Source organism: Rhinopithecus bieti, unplaced genomic scaffold (genome assembly GCF_001698545.2).
Source record: "Rhinopithecus bieti isolate Rb0 unplaced genomic scaffold, ASM169854v2 scaffold_33940, whole genome shotgun sequence".
In the NCBI taxonomy this organism is placed as follows: domain Eukaryota; kingdom Metazoa; phylum Chordata; class Mammalia; order Primates; family Cercopithecidae; genus Rhinopithecus; species Rhinopithecus bieti.
Window position 1 is genome coordinate 652,348 of NW_016814565.1, and position 13,195 is coordinate 665,542.

A 13,195-nucleotide genomic window follows, 5' to 3' on the forward strand; every position below is an offset into this window, starting at 1 on the left:
AAAAACTTTTTTTTTTGTGTAACCCCATTTTTTTTTTTTTTTTTTTTTTTTTTTTTTTTTTTTTTTTTTTTTTTTTTGGTCACCCGGGCTGGAGTGCAGTGGCGCGATCTCAGCTCATTGCAACCTCCACCTCCTGGGTGCAAGCAATTCTCATGCTTCAGCCTCCTGAGTAAATGAGATTCCAGGCACCTGCCACCATGCCCAGATAGTTTTTGTGTTTTTAGTAGAGACAGGGTTTCACCATGTTGGCCAGGCTGGTCTCGAATTCCTGACCTTGTGATCTGCCTATCTCAGCCTCCCAAAGTGCTGGGATTACAGGCATGAACCATATATATATATATATTTTAGAGTCTCACTCTGTTGCCTAGGCTGGAGTGCAGTGGTGCGATTTTAGCTCACTGCAACCCCTGCCTCCAAGGTTCAAGCAATTCTCGTGCTTCAGCCTCCTGAATAGCTGGGATTAAATGTGTGTGCCACCACGCCTGGCTAATTTTTGTATTTTTAGTACAGACAGGGTATCACCATGTTGGCCAGGCTGTTCTCGAACTCCTGACCTCAGGTGATCCGCCTGCCTCGGCCTCCCAAAGTGCTGGAGTTACAGGCATGAGCCACTGTGCCCAGCCTGAAAATTTTTTCTAAGTTTATTGTTTAGTTTAAAATGTTGATTATAGTGGTTTTTATTTAGACATTTTAATTCTTTATGTACTTACATCTTACTTTTTCTTTTTCTTTTTTTTTGAGATGGAGTCTTGCTCTGTCACCCAGGCTGGAGTACAGTGGTGAGATCTTGGCTTACTGCAACCTCCGCCTCCCGGGTCCAAGCGATTCTCCTGCCTCAGCCTCCCAAGTAGTAGAATTACAGGCGGACACCAGCACACCCGGCTAAATTTTGTATTTTTAGTAGAAATGGGGTTTCACCATGTTGGGCAGGCTGGTCTTGAACTCCTGGCCTCAAGAGATCTGCCCGCTTTGGCCTCCCCAAATTTTGGGATTACAGGCATGAGCCACCATGCCTGGTACATCTTCCTTTTTTCCTTTTATGGTTTTTGCCTTCAGTATTCAACATGTATTCTGACAATATATGTATATAACTTAAAAACAAAAATTTCCTTTGCTTTTTCATTCACTTTTTTTCTGATTCTGGATGATGAGGCCATTCAACAGGGTACTGTGTGCTTTGGTTACTTCAGTGTTTGTAACATACACAGTAAGTTCTCACATTATGTAACATACACAGTAAATCCTCACTTAATGTCATTGACAGGTTCTTGGAAACTCTGACTGAGTGAAATGATGCTAAATGAAACCAGTTTTATCATAGGCTACTTGATATGAAGAAGAGTTAAGTTTCTACTGCATAATTATTTTCACAAAAAAATCACTAAATTGCTAACTAAAGACCTTCTGGTCTTCTAGTATTAAATATTGAAATAAACGTGAGTTATACATACATTTAAGGAAAGATGAATAAAAACGAGTAAGCTCATTCTTTGCCCAGTTATTACAGTTCAGGCTCACTGGTGGCTGGCGCCTATTCTGGCAAGTTGGGCACCCAGTGGGAACCAGTCTTCCACAGGACACTATTCCATCACAGGATGTACCCAAACACACCCACACTCAGGCTGGGACAATGTAGATAATGCCAGTTCATCTAATGTGCACATCTTTGGGATCTGGGAGGAAACTGGAGTACCTGGAGAAGACTTACACAGACATGGAGAGAATGTGCAGGCTTCACACAGACAGTGGCCCCAGTGGGAATCAGTTTTTTTTTCTTGTCAATGTTGTAAGGAAATAACAGTTGAAGAGATACTGTTCAAATTTTAAATTTGTAGTAAAATAGTATTTATCGATAATTTGTAAATTCCATTTTCAGGTATTCTTCTCCTCAACCTGAATTACAAAATCTAAAATTTATTCCACTGGAAAATATATGTCTGTATATGGAAATGCTAACTATTAGGAAATAAAACTAATCTAAATATTAACACAAAATATTAAAATAATATACTCAACATTATAATGTTGCAATTAAAATATAAAGTATTAGTAACCGTAGTATTGTTAGTAGATAAATGCCTCACTTATTATAACTGTTTATGAGGAATAATCATGGAAGTGATTTGTGTTCTTTTTTTTAGTCAGCTTAAAATGTGGAAATTCAACTATGTTTCTTTGCCAGCTAGCACCTTTAGAATAATTCAGGAGTTTTGGTGGCAGGCCTATAGTCTCAGATGCTGAGAGACTGAGGTGGGAGGATCACTTGAGCCCAGGAGTTGAGTCCAGCCTGGCAACATAGCAAGACCCTGTCTCAAAAAAAAAGAAGAAGAAGAAGAAGATTGCAGGAATGCTTTCAGAATTGGCATTTCCAGGCAGTGTGGACTTTCCCCCAATGTCTGCTTGGTTTTAGGTCTTTCATGTAATTGCTCAGCTTCCAATAGTAATTTGCAAATTAGCACTCTGCAACAGGGCTGATTTTGCCGTTACTGAATTTAAACTGATTTAGCAATTGCTATAATTCTTACATTGGAATAAAGTTTTTTGTAAAATTTTTCACATGGCATAGAAGTGTAAGACAATTAGAATCTTACATTCCTCCTCTTAGTTCTATTCCCAAGATGTAACCAGTTTTAATATTATGATGTTTGCCTTTCCAAGGCATTTTCTGTGCTTATGCAATATTTATGTCTATGGAATTAATTAATGATGTAAATGGTTTAGCAAGGATTGTTTCATGGCTGGCAAATGAGTCAATATTTTGTGATTGGAAAACCCTGTGCTGCTGAACTTGTTTACCGAAAAATATTTGTGAAAGAAAATGTCTGAAAAATGCATTACAAAGGCCAAAGTAGTAAACCAAAAGGGTGATTTTAGTAAAGAATACATAACAACTGTCATGTGAGAAATAGCACTGAGCTTCTGTGTGTTATTTGTCATTCAAGGGTGCAACTGGAAACTGACTTGAAGATTGAGAAGGAATGGAGGCAGACTTTGCAGGAAGATCTTCAAAAGGAGAAAGATGCCTTATCTCATCTTAGAAATGAGACTCAACAAATCATTAGTCTTAAAAAAGTAAATAGTGGTAAAACTTTAAAATTCTATCTTGACAAATGTTAACTTATTTAAAAGATAAATTATAATTTACATTATACCAAGGAAATGGATATACTAGTCATCTTAAAAAATATCAGTGAAGAGATTAAGTAAACGGAAAATAGTTGATACATAGAGCAGCTAGGAAAGAGCTTTGGACACAATTTGTTTCTTTTAAAAAGCTAAAGGATGTTTGTTTCTGATTAATGGTATATATACAATCTGGAGTTTCTTGTTTCTTTCTTTTAAATTGCATTTTCTGTCTTTTATTGTTCTGAAGGAGTTCCTTAACCTCCAGGATGAAAATCAGCAGTTGAAAAAAATATATCATGAACAAGAGCAAGCTCTTCAAGAACTCGGCAACAAACTTAGCGAGTAATTTCTTTTTTCCTTCAACTAAGTAGTCATTATTGACTTTTATAAAAGATATAAGTGTGCCAGATCTATTAGGCAGAAAAGTTTAAATACATGAAAGATATGAACTAGGCAGGGCGCGGTGGCTCACCCCTGTAATCCCAGCACTATGTAATTCTGGGCCAAGGTGGGCGGTTCATGAGGTCAGGAGTTCAAGACCAGACTCGCCAATATGGTGAAACCCTGTCTTTACTAAAAATACAAAAATTAGCTGCTTGTGGTGGCGTGTGCCTGTAATCCCAGCTACTTGGGAGGCTGAGGCACAAAAATCGCTTGAACCCAGGAGGTGGAGGTTGCAGTGAGCTGACTCCAGCCTGGCGACAGAGCAAGGCTCTGTCTCAAAAAAAAAAAAAAAAAAAAGAGAAAGATATGAACTATTAAACAAAACAAAACTATAAAGATTTAAAATGAGACTAGACTAGAGAGATTATATTTAAAGTTTTACTCATTTTAGTAGACTTAGCTTTGAATATTTCCCAATAGATGAAAACTAACACTCTTGTTCAATTTCTTCAATATCAGAGAATTCAGAAGTTATTAATATATTTTCTCAGAAAACAGAAGCTGAGGTTTCAAAATATCCAGGGAGCTGTCTTTCAGATTGTTTTGAGAAGAAGCCAGCAGCATGAGAAGTAGAGGTGGTTTCATGCCTCCTGGAGACAGGGCTTAACTTCATACAGTTTGGCTTTGTTGAAGTAAAATGTCATTGGGATCCTGTAAAGACAAGATGGAGAAGTGGTGTTCTGCCTTTCTCACATTTCCTTTTTTTTTCAAAGACAGGGTCTCGCCTAGGCTGGAGTGTAGTGGTACAATCATAACTCACTGCAGCCTTGACCTCCTGGGCTCAAGCAACCCTTTCACCTTTCAGCTTACCAAGTAGCTGAGACTACAGGCATGCACCATCATGCCCTACTAATTTTTATTTTTTATAGAGATGGGTGGGGTCTTGCATGTTGCCCAGGCTGGTCTCAAACTCCTGACCTCAAGCAATCTTCCCACCTCAGCCTCCCAAAATGCTGGGATCACAGGTGTGAGTCACTGTTCCCAGCCACATTTTCCTTTATTTCCCCATGGTCTGTGTTTTGGGTTAGCAGCTTTGTGCCTGATTGAACATACTACCAGATATTTGGAATAAGCTCAAAAAGGTTTAATTTAGTATTGAATGTACCACTGCCACATTTAAAAAGTATAGTCACTTTAATTTTTTTTTATTTATTTTTATTTGTTTTGAAACAAGTCTTTCTCTCAAGTTGCCCAGGCTGGAGTGCAGTGACGCAGTCACAGCTCACTGCATCCTTGATCTCTCAGGCTCAGGCTGTTTTCTTATCTCAAGCCTCTGGAGTAGCTGGGACCACAGACGCACACCACCTTGCCTGGCTAATTTTTTTTTTTTTATTTTTTGTAGAGTTAGGATCTTGCTATGTTGCCCAGGCTGGTCTTGAACTCCTGGGCTCAAGACATCATCCCGCCTCAACCTCTCAGAGTGCTGAGATTACAGGTGTGAGCTACTGTGCCCAGCCCACTTTTTTAAATACAGGAAAGTAAAAATAAGAAAGCTACAATGTCTCATAATCTCATCACCGATATAAATCTCTTTGATGTTTTATATGATTAGAACATCAAATAGCACAAAAAGGTTTAAGATAAAAAAGCAAGTACTTCCCTTCTCCTGAGTATTAATCCCCAAAGTTTAGCTAACCTCAAACAATTCTATCTGTAAACATCTTGTCATTGATTTAGATAGAATTAGTTATATGGACATATATGTCATTTGTATATATTCAATTAAGTAGAAATCATACTAGAATGGAGACTTGGTTGCTAAAGGTGGGATTCCATTAAGAGATAATGCAACCAGTTTCCAAGGACATAAGAAGGAGTAATTCATTAGAACCACAAAAGGAAATATTAGATCTCAAAAGATAAAGCTGTTTTGTCTTTAGAGCTTTTCAAAGAACAATTTGCATTGTGGTTCTGATAAGCAAGATTTCAATTCCAATCTAGTGTCTATTTATTGAGCACTTTGAGGCAGACCCTGTGCAAAGTGCTTATTACCTTATTTTCCATTTATTTATTGACAGACACTGAGCTTCTACTATGTGCCAGGCACTGTACTAAGTGCTAGACACTCAACAGTGAGCAATCCTCCCAATAAAAAAATAAACATCTTTGCATTTACTAAGATCATAATGGTTTAATATTAAAACAATGGAATAGTAAACCTAGGAATATTAAAAGTAAACCTAGGGTGTTACTTTTCACCCATTCCCCAACTAATACTTTTCTGTGTGTGTGTGAGAGAGAGTTTTGCTTTTGTCACCCAGGCTGGAATGCAGTGGTGCTATCTCAGCTCACTGCAACCTCTGCCTCCTGGGTTCAAGTGATTCTTCTGCCCCAGCCTCCTGAGTAGCTGGGATTACAGGTGCGCGCCACCACACCCGGCTAATTTTTAGTAGAGATAGCATTATTACCATGTTGGCCAGGCTAGTCTTGAACTCCTGACCTCAGGTGATCTGCCCACCTTGGCCTCCCAAAGTGCTGGGATTACAGGCATGAGCCACCACGCCCAGCCCCTCACTTCATACTTAATAGAGACTTTATAGTTGTATTACAGGCATGATCATATAAATGTCTAGCTGTTGCCTTTATTTATTTATTTATTTATTTATTTATTTATTTATTTATTTGAGGCAGGGTCTTACTCTGTCACCCAGGCTGGAGTGCAGTGGTGTGATCTGGGCTCACTGCAACCTCTACTTACTGGGTTTGAAAAGTGAAATATTTACTCTTACCAGCTTATTATTGAAAGATTATTATTGTTGTTTTTTTTTTTTTTCTTTTCCGAGATGGAGTCTTGCTCTGTTGCCCAGGCTGGAGTGCAGTGGTGCTGTCTTGGCTCACTGTAAGCTCCACCTCCTGGGTTCACACCATTCTCCTGCCTCAGCCTCCACAGGCGCCTGCCACCACACCTGGCTAATTTTTTTTGTATTTTGGTAGTAGAGATGGGATTTCATAGTTTTAGCCAGGATGGTCTTGATCTCCTGACTTCGTGATCCTCCTGCCTTGGCCTCCCAAACTGCCGGGATTACAGGCGTGAGCCACTGTGCCTGACCTGAAAGATTATTTTTTTAAAAAATTAAATAGAGACAGAGTCTCACTGTGTTGCCTAAGGCTGGTCTCAAACTTCTGGCCTCAAGCAGTCCTCTCACTTTGGCTTCCAAAAGCATTAATATTACAGGTGTCAGCCACTACATCCAACTCGAAGGATTCTTTTTTACATTTTTATTTATATATTTTATATGGAGGTGGGGTCTCACTCTGTTGCCCAGGCTGGTCTCAAACTCCTGGGCTCAAATGATCCTCCTGCCTCCTCAGCTTCACAAAGTGTTGGGATTACAGGTGTGAGCCACCACACGTGGCCTGAAGAATTCTTATAAAAAGATAGATTTGGGCCAGGTGCTGTGGCTCACGCCCGTAATCCCAGAACTTTAGGAGGCTGAGGTGAGCAGATCACTTGAGGTCAGGAGTTCGAGGGCAGCCTGGCCAACATGGCGAAACCCCATCTCTACTAAAAATACAAAAATTAGACGGGCATGGTGGCATGTGCCTGTAGTCCCAGCTACTTCGGAGGCTGAGACAGGAGAATATGTATATATGTATACACATGCATACATATATATACATATATGTATGTATTTCCTTTCAGGCTTATTTTCATTTCCTTAATTATTAAATTAGACAGTCTACTGTAATTATACAGAAGAATGGTAATTACTCAGAAGAACAGTCAATGTTTAAAGCCTTCCAAGTCTATCTCTTTTTTTGGAGACAGAGTTGCTCTGTCACCTAGGCTGGAGTGCAGTGGCGCAATCTTGGCTCACTGCAACCTCCGCCTCCCGGGTTCAAATAATTCTCCTGTCTCAGCCTCCTGAGTAGCTGGTACTACTACTATATATATTTATATATATGTATATATGTAAATATATACGTATAAGTATATACATATATACAAAATCTCCTGCCTCAGCCTCCCGAGTAGCTGGGATTACAGATGTGCGCCACCACACCTGGCTAATTTTGTATTTTTAGTAGAAGTGGGATTTCACGATGTTGATCAGGCTAGTCTCGAACTCCTGATCTCAAGTGATCCACCCACCTTGGCCTCCCACAGTGCTGGGATTACAGGCGTGAGCCACCTGGGAGAAGTGTATTCTTGTACATTATGTATGCCTGGCTGAGAAGGTATTCTTGTACATTATGGTTATTGGAATTGTAGTTGATGCTCCTTTCTTTAGGACACTTAGGCAATATGTATCATAGAGAGGCTTTTTTGAGTCCATATTTATGAATAAGGGCATTTAAATCAGAAATCTATCAATACCAGTAAATTTTCCTAAAAAAGTATTTCCCAGACAGGGCATGAGACCGAGTGTCGCTCTGTCGTCCAGGCTGGCATGCAGTGGCATGATCTTGGCTCACTGCAACCTCTGCCTCCTGGATTCAAGTGTTTCTCCTGCCTCAGCCTCCAGAGTAGCTGGGATTACAGGTGTGTGCCATCACTCCTGGGTAATTTTGTATTTTTAGTAGAGACAGGGTTTTACCATGTTGGCTAGGCTGATCTCGAACTCCTGACCTCAGGTTATCCGCCTGCCTTGGCCTCCCAAAGTGCTGGAATTACAGGCGTGAGCCACTGTGCCCAGCCAAGAAAACATTTTCTGTGGTGAATACCATTAAGCCACTTTAATTCCATATTCAATTTTTCTGTATAGCACAATTAAATCATCACTGTTGTGGCCACTATTCCCAACAGAGTCAGTTTTCCTGAGGCACATTTTGTAGATGTGAATTTAGCCAAGAAAATGTGATTATTATGTCAGTATTTTTACAGTGTGTAGTTTTACATTGATTATTTCCACCGTAAGAGTCAATATGAGGTGGGTGAAAGACTCACACTTCATTTTTATGTCTTGGAATGCAGAGCATTTTATAGGGCAAAGCAGATTTTTAATGTTCTGCTTCAGTTGTAGAGGCTTTAGTATCTGATATATCATTTGATTCAGGAATTTCATTTATAAGAGAATTAATACTGATGTTTTAGTCATTCCAATTTTGTTGTTGTTGTTTGCTTTTTTTTTTTTTTGGAGACAAGAGTCTCGCTCTATTGCCCAAGCTGGAAGGCAGTGGTGTGATCTTGGCTCATTGCAACCTATGCCTTCCAGGTTCAAGCGATTTTCCTGCCTCAGCCACCTGAGTAGCTGGGACTACAGGTGCATACCACCATGCCTGGCTAATTTTTGTGTTTTTGGTAGAGATGAGGTTTCACCATGTTGGCCAGGCTGGTCTGGAACTCTTGACCTCAAGTGATCTGCCCACCTCGGCATCCCAAAGTGCTGGGATTACAGGTAGGAGCCACCGTGCCTGAACTAGTCATTGTAATTTTAATAAACAACTTTTGTGGTGAAAAATTTGAAACACGTTAAAAGATTAACAGTAGATAATAATTATATAAACGATTTTATATTCTTTTTCATTGTATATACCAAGTAACCATTTACTATAATGATATGGCAGATACTCAGTAACAAGTCAGTAGCTGCAAGCTGTTCAGGATATATTGTGAAAATAGCTGGTTATGGAAAACTATGTAGATAATTATTCCATTTAAAATATATCCACAGATGTGTAGAGAAGATCCCATTACCTCTGGGTAATGGGATCACAGGTAATTACTGTTTTTTATAATTTGCATTTTCATTAACATATGTATTTTATTTTTTAAAGAAGAAAAAAAATTAAATTATACCAATTCGGGCTGGGCATGGTGGCTCACGTGTAATCCTAGCACTTTGGGAGGCCGAGGTGGGTGGATCACCTGAGGTCAGGAGTTTGAAAACAGCTTGGCCGACATGGCAAAACTCCATCTCTACAAAAAATACAAAAATTAGCTGGGTGTGGTGGCGGGTGCCTACAATCCCCGCTGGTCAGGAGGTTGAGGCAGGAGAATCGCTTGAACCTTGGGGGCAGAGGTTGCAGTGAGCTGAGATCTTGCGAGTTCACTCCAGCCTGAGTGAAAGAGCAAAACTCCGTCTTAAAAAAAAAAGTTATACGACTTGGTAGTAAGTTGATTCTAATATATGTATTTTCTTTTTTTTCTTGTTTTTTGAGGTGGTGTCTTGCTCTGTTGCCCAGGCTGGAGCTCATTGGCACAATCTCGGCTCAATGCAACCTCTGCTTCCCCGGTCCAAGTGATTCTCCCTGCCTCAGCCGCCCGAGTAGCTGGGATTACAGGCGCCCCTCACCACGCCCAGCTAATTTTTTTGGTATTTTTAGTAGAGATGGGGTTTCACCCATGTTGGCCAGGCTGGTCTTGAACTCCTTCCTGACCTCAGGTGGTCTGCTCACCTCCGTCTCCCAAAGTGCTGGGATTACAGGCATGAGTGACTGCACCTGGCCCAACATACATATTTTCAAAAGGTGGAAAAGTGCCAGACTTGGTGGCTCACACCTGTAGTCCCAGCACTTTGAGAGGCCAAGACGGGCAGATCACTTGAAGTCAGGAGTTCGAGACCAACCTGGCCAACATGGTAAAGCCTTCTCTCTACTAAAAATACAAAAATTAGTCTGGGAGTGGTGACGGGTGCCTCTGATCCCAGCTACTCAAGAAACTGAGGCAGGAGAATCACTTGAACCTACGAGGTGGAGGTTGCAGTGAGTTGAGATCGTGCCACTGTACCGCAGCCTGGGTAACAGAACGAGGCTCCATCAAAAAAGTGGAAAAGTATTTGCAGCTATGTCTTCCACAGTATTTTCTTTTTTGTTGCTTTTTTTGAGAGATGGCGTCTCGCTCTGTCACCCAGGCTGGAGTGCAGTGCTGTGATTTTGGTTCACTGAAACCTCTGCCTCCTGGGTTTAAGCGATTATCCTGCCTCACCTTCCCGAGTAGCTGGGACTACAGGCGTGTACCACTATTTCCAGCTAATTTTTGTATTTTTAGTAGAGATGGAGTTTCACTGTATATTGACCAGGCTGGTCTCAAACTCCTGAACTCAGATGATTCACCCGCCTTGGCCCCCCAAAGTGCTGAGCCACCACGCCTGGCTCACAGTATTTTCTTCCTTAGCACTTCTGTATTTGCTAGAGAAATAGCGTGCATAATGGTTAGCATGTGCCCTTTTACCTTGGTCACAGACAAGGGTTTGAATCCTAGCTCCCCCAGTTGCCAGCTCTGTGACCTCTTACAAGTGACTAAACTTCATCAGACATTTCTTCATCTTTAAAATAGGTTTTTGTATAGATTACACGAGATTATGCCTGCAAAGGCACATAGTAAACCTACAATAAATGATAGCTATTAATATTGTCATGATCACATGAAAATGCCAGTATTTCTTAAAAAGCAAGTTTTAAACCTAAAATATTTTTGCTTTAGGACATTTAGAAAATATAGGAGAATATGAAATATTCCACTAGCCAGAGAAGACCATAAAGATCATATACTATACATAATTTTGTATCCTATGAAATACCAATACCTACTGAAATACTGAATGTTCTATATTTAAATATGTGTACTGAAATTTGGACCTATTTGTAATCTTTTTAGGTCAAAACTTAAAATTGAAGACATAAAAGAAGCCAACAAAGCATTGCAGGTGAGTAGAACGTTTTCCTAAACTGGGAAGGTATGTGAAAGTCTCCAGTGGAAGGTAAAGCCCTGTGTGAATCTAATGTATTATTGATGAATCCCAGGATATATAGAGGCCAAAGCACTGAATGAGGAGCTTGGATGCTGGGAGTTCATCTCTTCCCTGTACCCCTAGAGTCACATTATTAATAACATTCCTTTAGAAACTGACCTTAGAGGCCGGGTGCAGTGGCTTACACCTGTAATCCCAGCTGTTTGGGAGGCCGAGGCAGGTGGATCATTTGAGGTCAGGAGTTTGATATCAGCCTGGCTAACGTGGTGAAACCCCATCTCTACTGAAAATACAAAAATTAGCCAGGCGTGGTAGTGGGCGTCTGTAATCCCAGCTACTCAGGAGGCTGAGGCAGGAGAATTGCTTGAGCCCAGATGGTGGAGGTTGCAATGAGCAGAGATCACGCCATTGCACTCCAGCCTGAGCAACAGAACAAGACTCTATCTCAAAAAAAAAAAAAGAAAGAAACTGACCTTAGAAATAATTTTACTTTCCTACAAAGTATGGCATGATAGAGTGAAATTGCCTATGAACTTGAGAATCTTGAGTTCCTATGCCAGTCTATTACTTACTAGTTCTTTTACTTTCAGCAAGTCATGTATCCTTATTGAGCCTCAGCTTCCTCTTCTGAAATAGGCTGATGATTCTGCCTAGGGTTGCTCTGAATATCGAGTAGGTTAATACATGTGAGTGAAAGTGGTTGGTACAGTTTACCAGTATGGTTGTGAATGTGTCTGAATCCTTGCTACAGCATAGAAGAAAGGACAGTGTCTGTGTGATCACTTCAGTGACAGGTGGCTTCCTACCAACAACTTCATTTTTTAAAATCAAGAAGTGTTACATGATACTGGGTGTGGTGGTTCACACCAGTAATCCCAGCACTTGGAGGGGCCGAGGCAGGAGGATTGCTTGTGGCCAGGAGTTCAAGACCAGCCTGGGCAACATAGACCTTGTTTCTACTAAATAATAAGAAAAAATTAGCCAGGTCTGTAGTCTCAGCTACTTGGGAGGCTGAGGTGGGAGGATTGCTTGAACCTGGGAGGTTGAGGCTGCAGGGAGCCTTGATCGTGCTACTGCACGCCAGCCTGGGTGACAAAAAAATGTTACATGCAAATCATTTTTAAAAAATAATACTAAGAAGATTTAGCACCAAATAATATAAATAATAATAATAACGATGATGGTAGCAGTCTCTTGTTCTTCACTCCCTTGTCCTTTATCTGCCCTAGCTCCTGCCACCCAAAGGGAGCTACTTTCAGTTTTTTAGCTGTTTCTTCTGGCATTTATCCCTGTGTTTCTAACTAATATTCAGTATGTACTATTTGCTATTGATTCAGCAGTTTTAGACTTATATATTAACTTCTTCATATGGTGGATGTAGAGTTTTGCTCACTCTCATTTTCGTCTTTCCGGTCTCCCAGTATAATTAAGTAAAGTTTTTTGTGGCATTCATTTACTTTATATATATATTTTATTTATGTTATTTTATTTATTATTTTGTTTGAGATGGGGTCTTGCTGTGTTGCCCAGGCTGGAGTGCACTGGCACAATCATAGTTCACTGCAGTCTCACACTCCTGGGCTTAAGCTGTCCTCTTGCCTCAGCCTCCTGAGTAGCTGGGACCACAGGTGCGTGCCACCTTGCCTGGCTAATTTTTACATTTTTTGTAGAGACAGTATCTGCTGTGTTGTCTAGAGTGGTCTTGAACTCCTGTCCTCAGGCAGTCCTCCGGTCTTGGCCTCCTGAAGTGCTGGGATTACAAGCATGATCCACCACACCTGTCTTATTCTATATATTTTTTTGAGACGGAGTCTTGCTTCTTCACCCAGGCTGGAGTGCGATGGCATGATCTCAGCTCACTGCAACCTCTGCCTCCAGGGTTCGGTGATTCTCCTGCCTCAGCCTCCCCAGTAGTTGGAATTACAGGCACCTGCCACCAAGCCCAGCTAGTTTTTTTCTTTCCTTTTTTTTTTTTTTTTTTTTTTTTTTTT

The 13,195-nt window shown here is 40.6% G+C and overlaps 1 protein-coding gene across 4 annotated transcripts in view; it reads left to right on the top strand.

Moving 5' to 3' along the window:
* Nucleotides 1–13,195, top strand: part of RUFY2 (RUN and FYVE domain containing 2) — a 62,367-nt gene that overhangs the window by 40,768 nt on the left and 8,404 nt on the right. For all 4 annotated transcript variants that reach the window (XM_017851414.1, XM_017851415.1, XM_017851413.1 and 1 more), the window contains 3 exons: nt 2,943–3,072; nt 3,374–3,468; nt 11,111–11,159. In XM_017851414.1, coding sequence (XP_017706903.1) covers nt 2,943–3,072; nt 3,374–3,468; nt 11,111–11,159 — 274 coding nt within the window. The remainder of the gene's footprint in view (nt 1–2,942; nt 3,073–3,373; nt 3,469–11,110; nt 11,160–13,195) is intronic.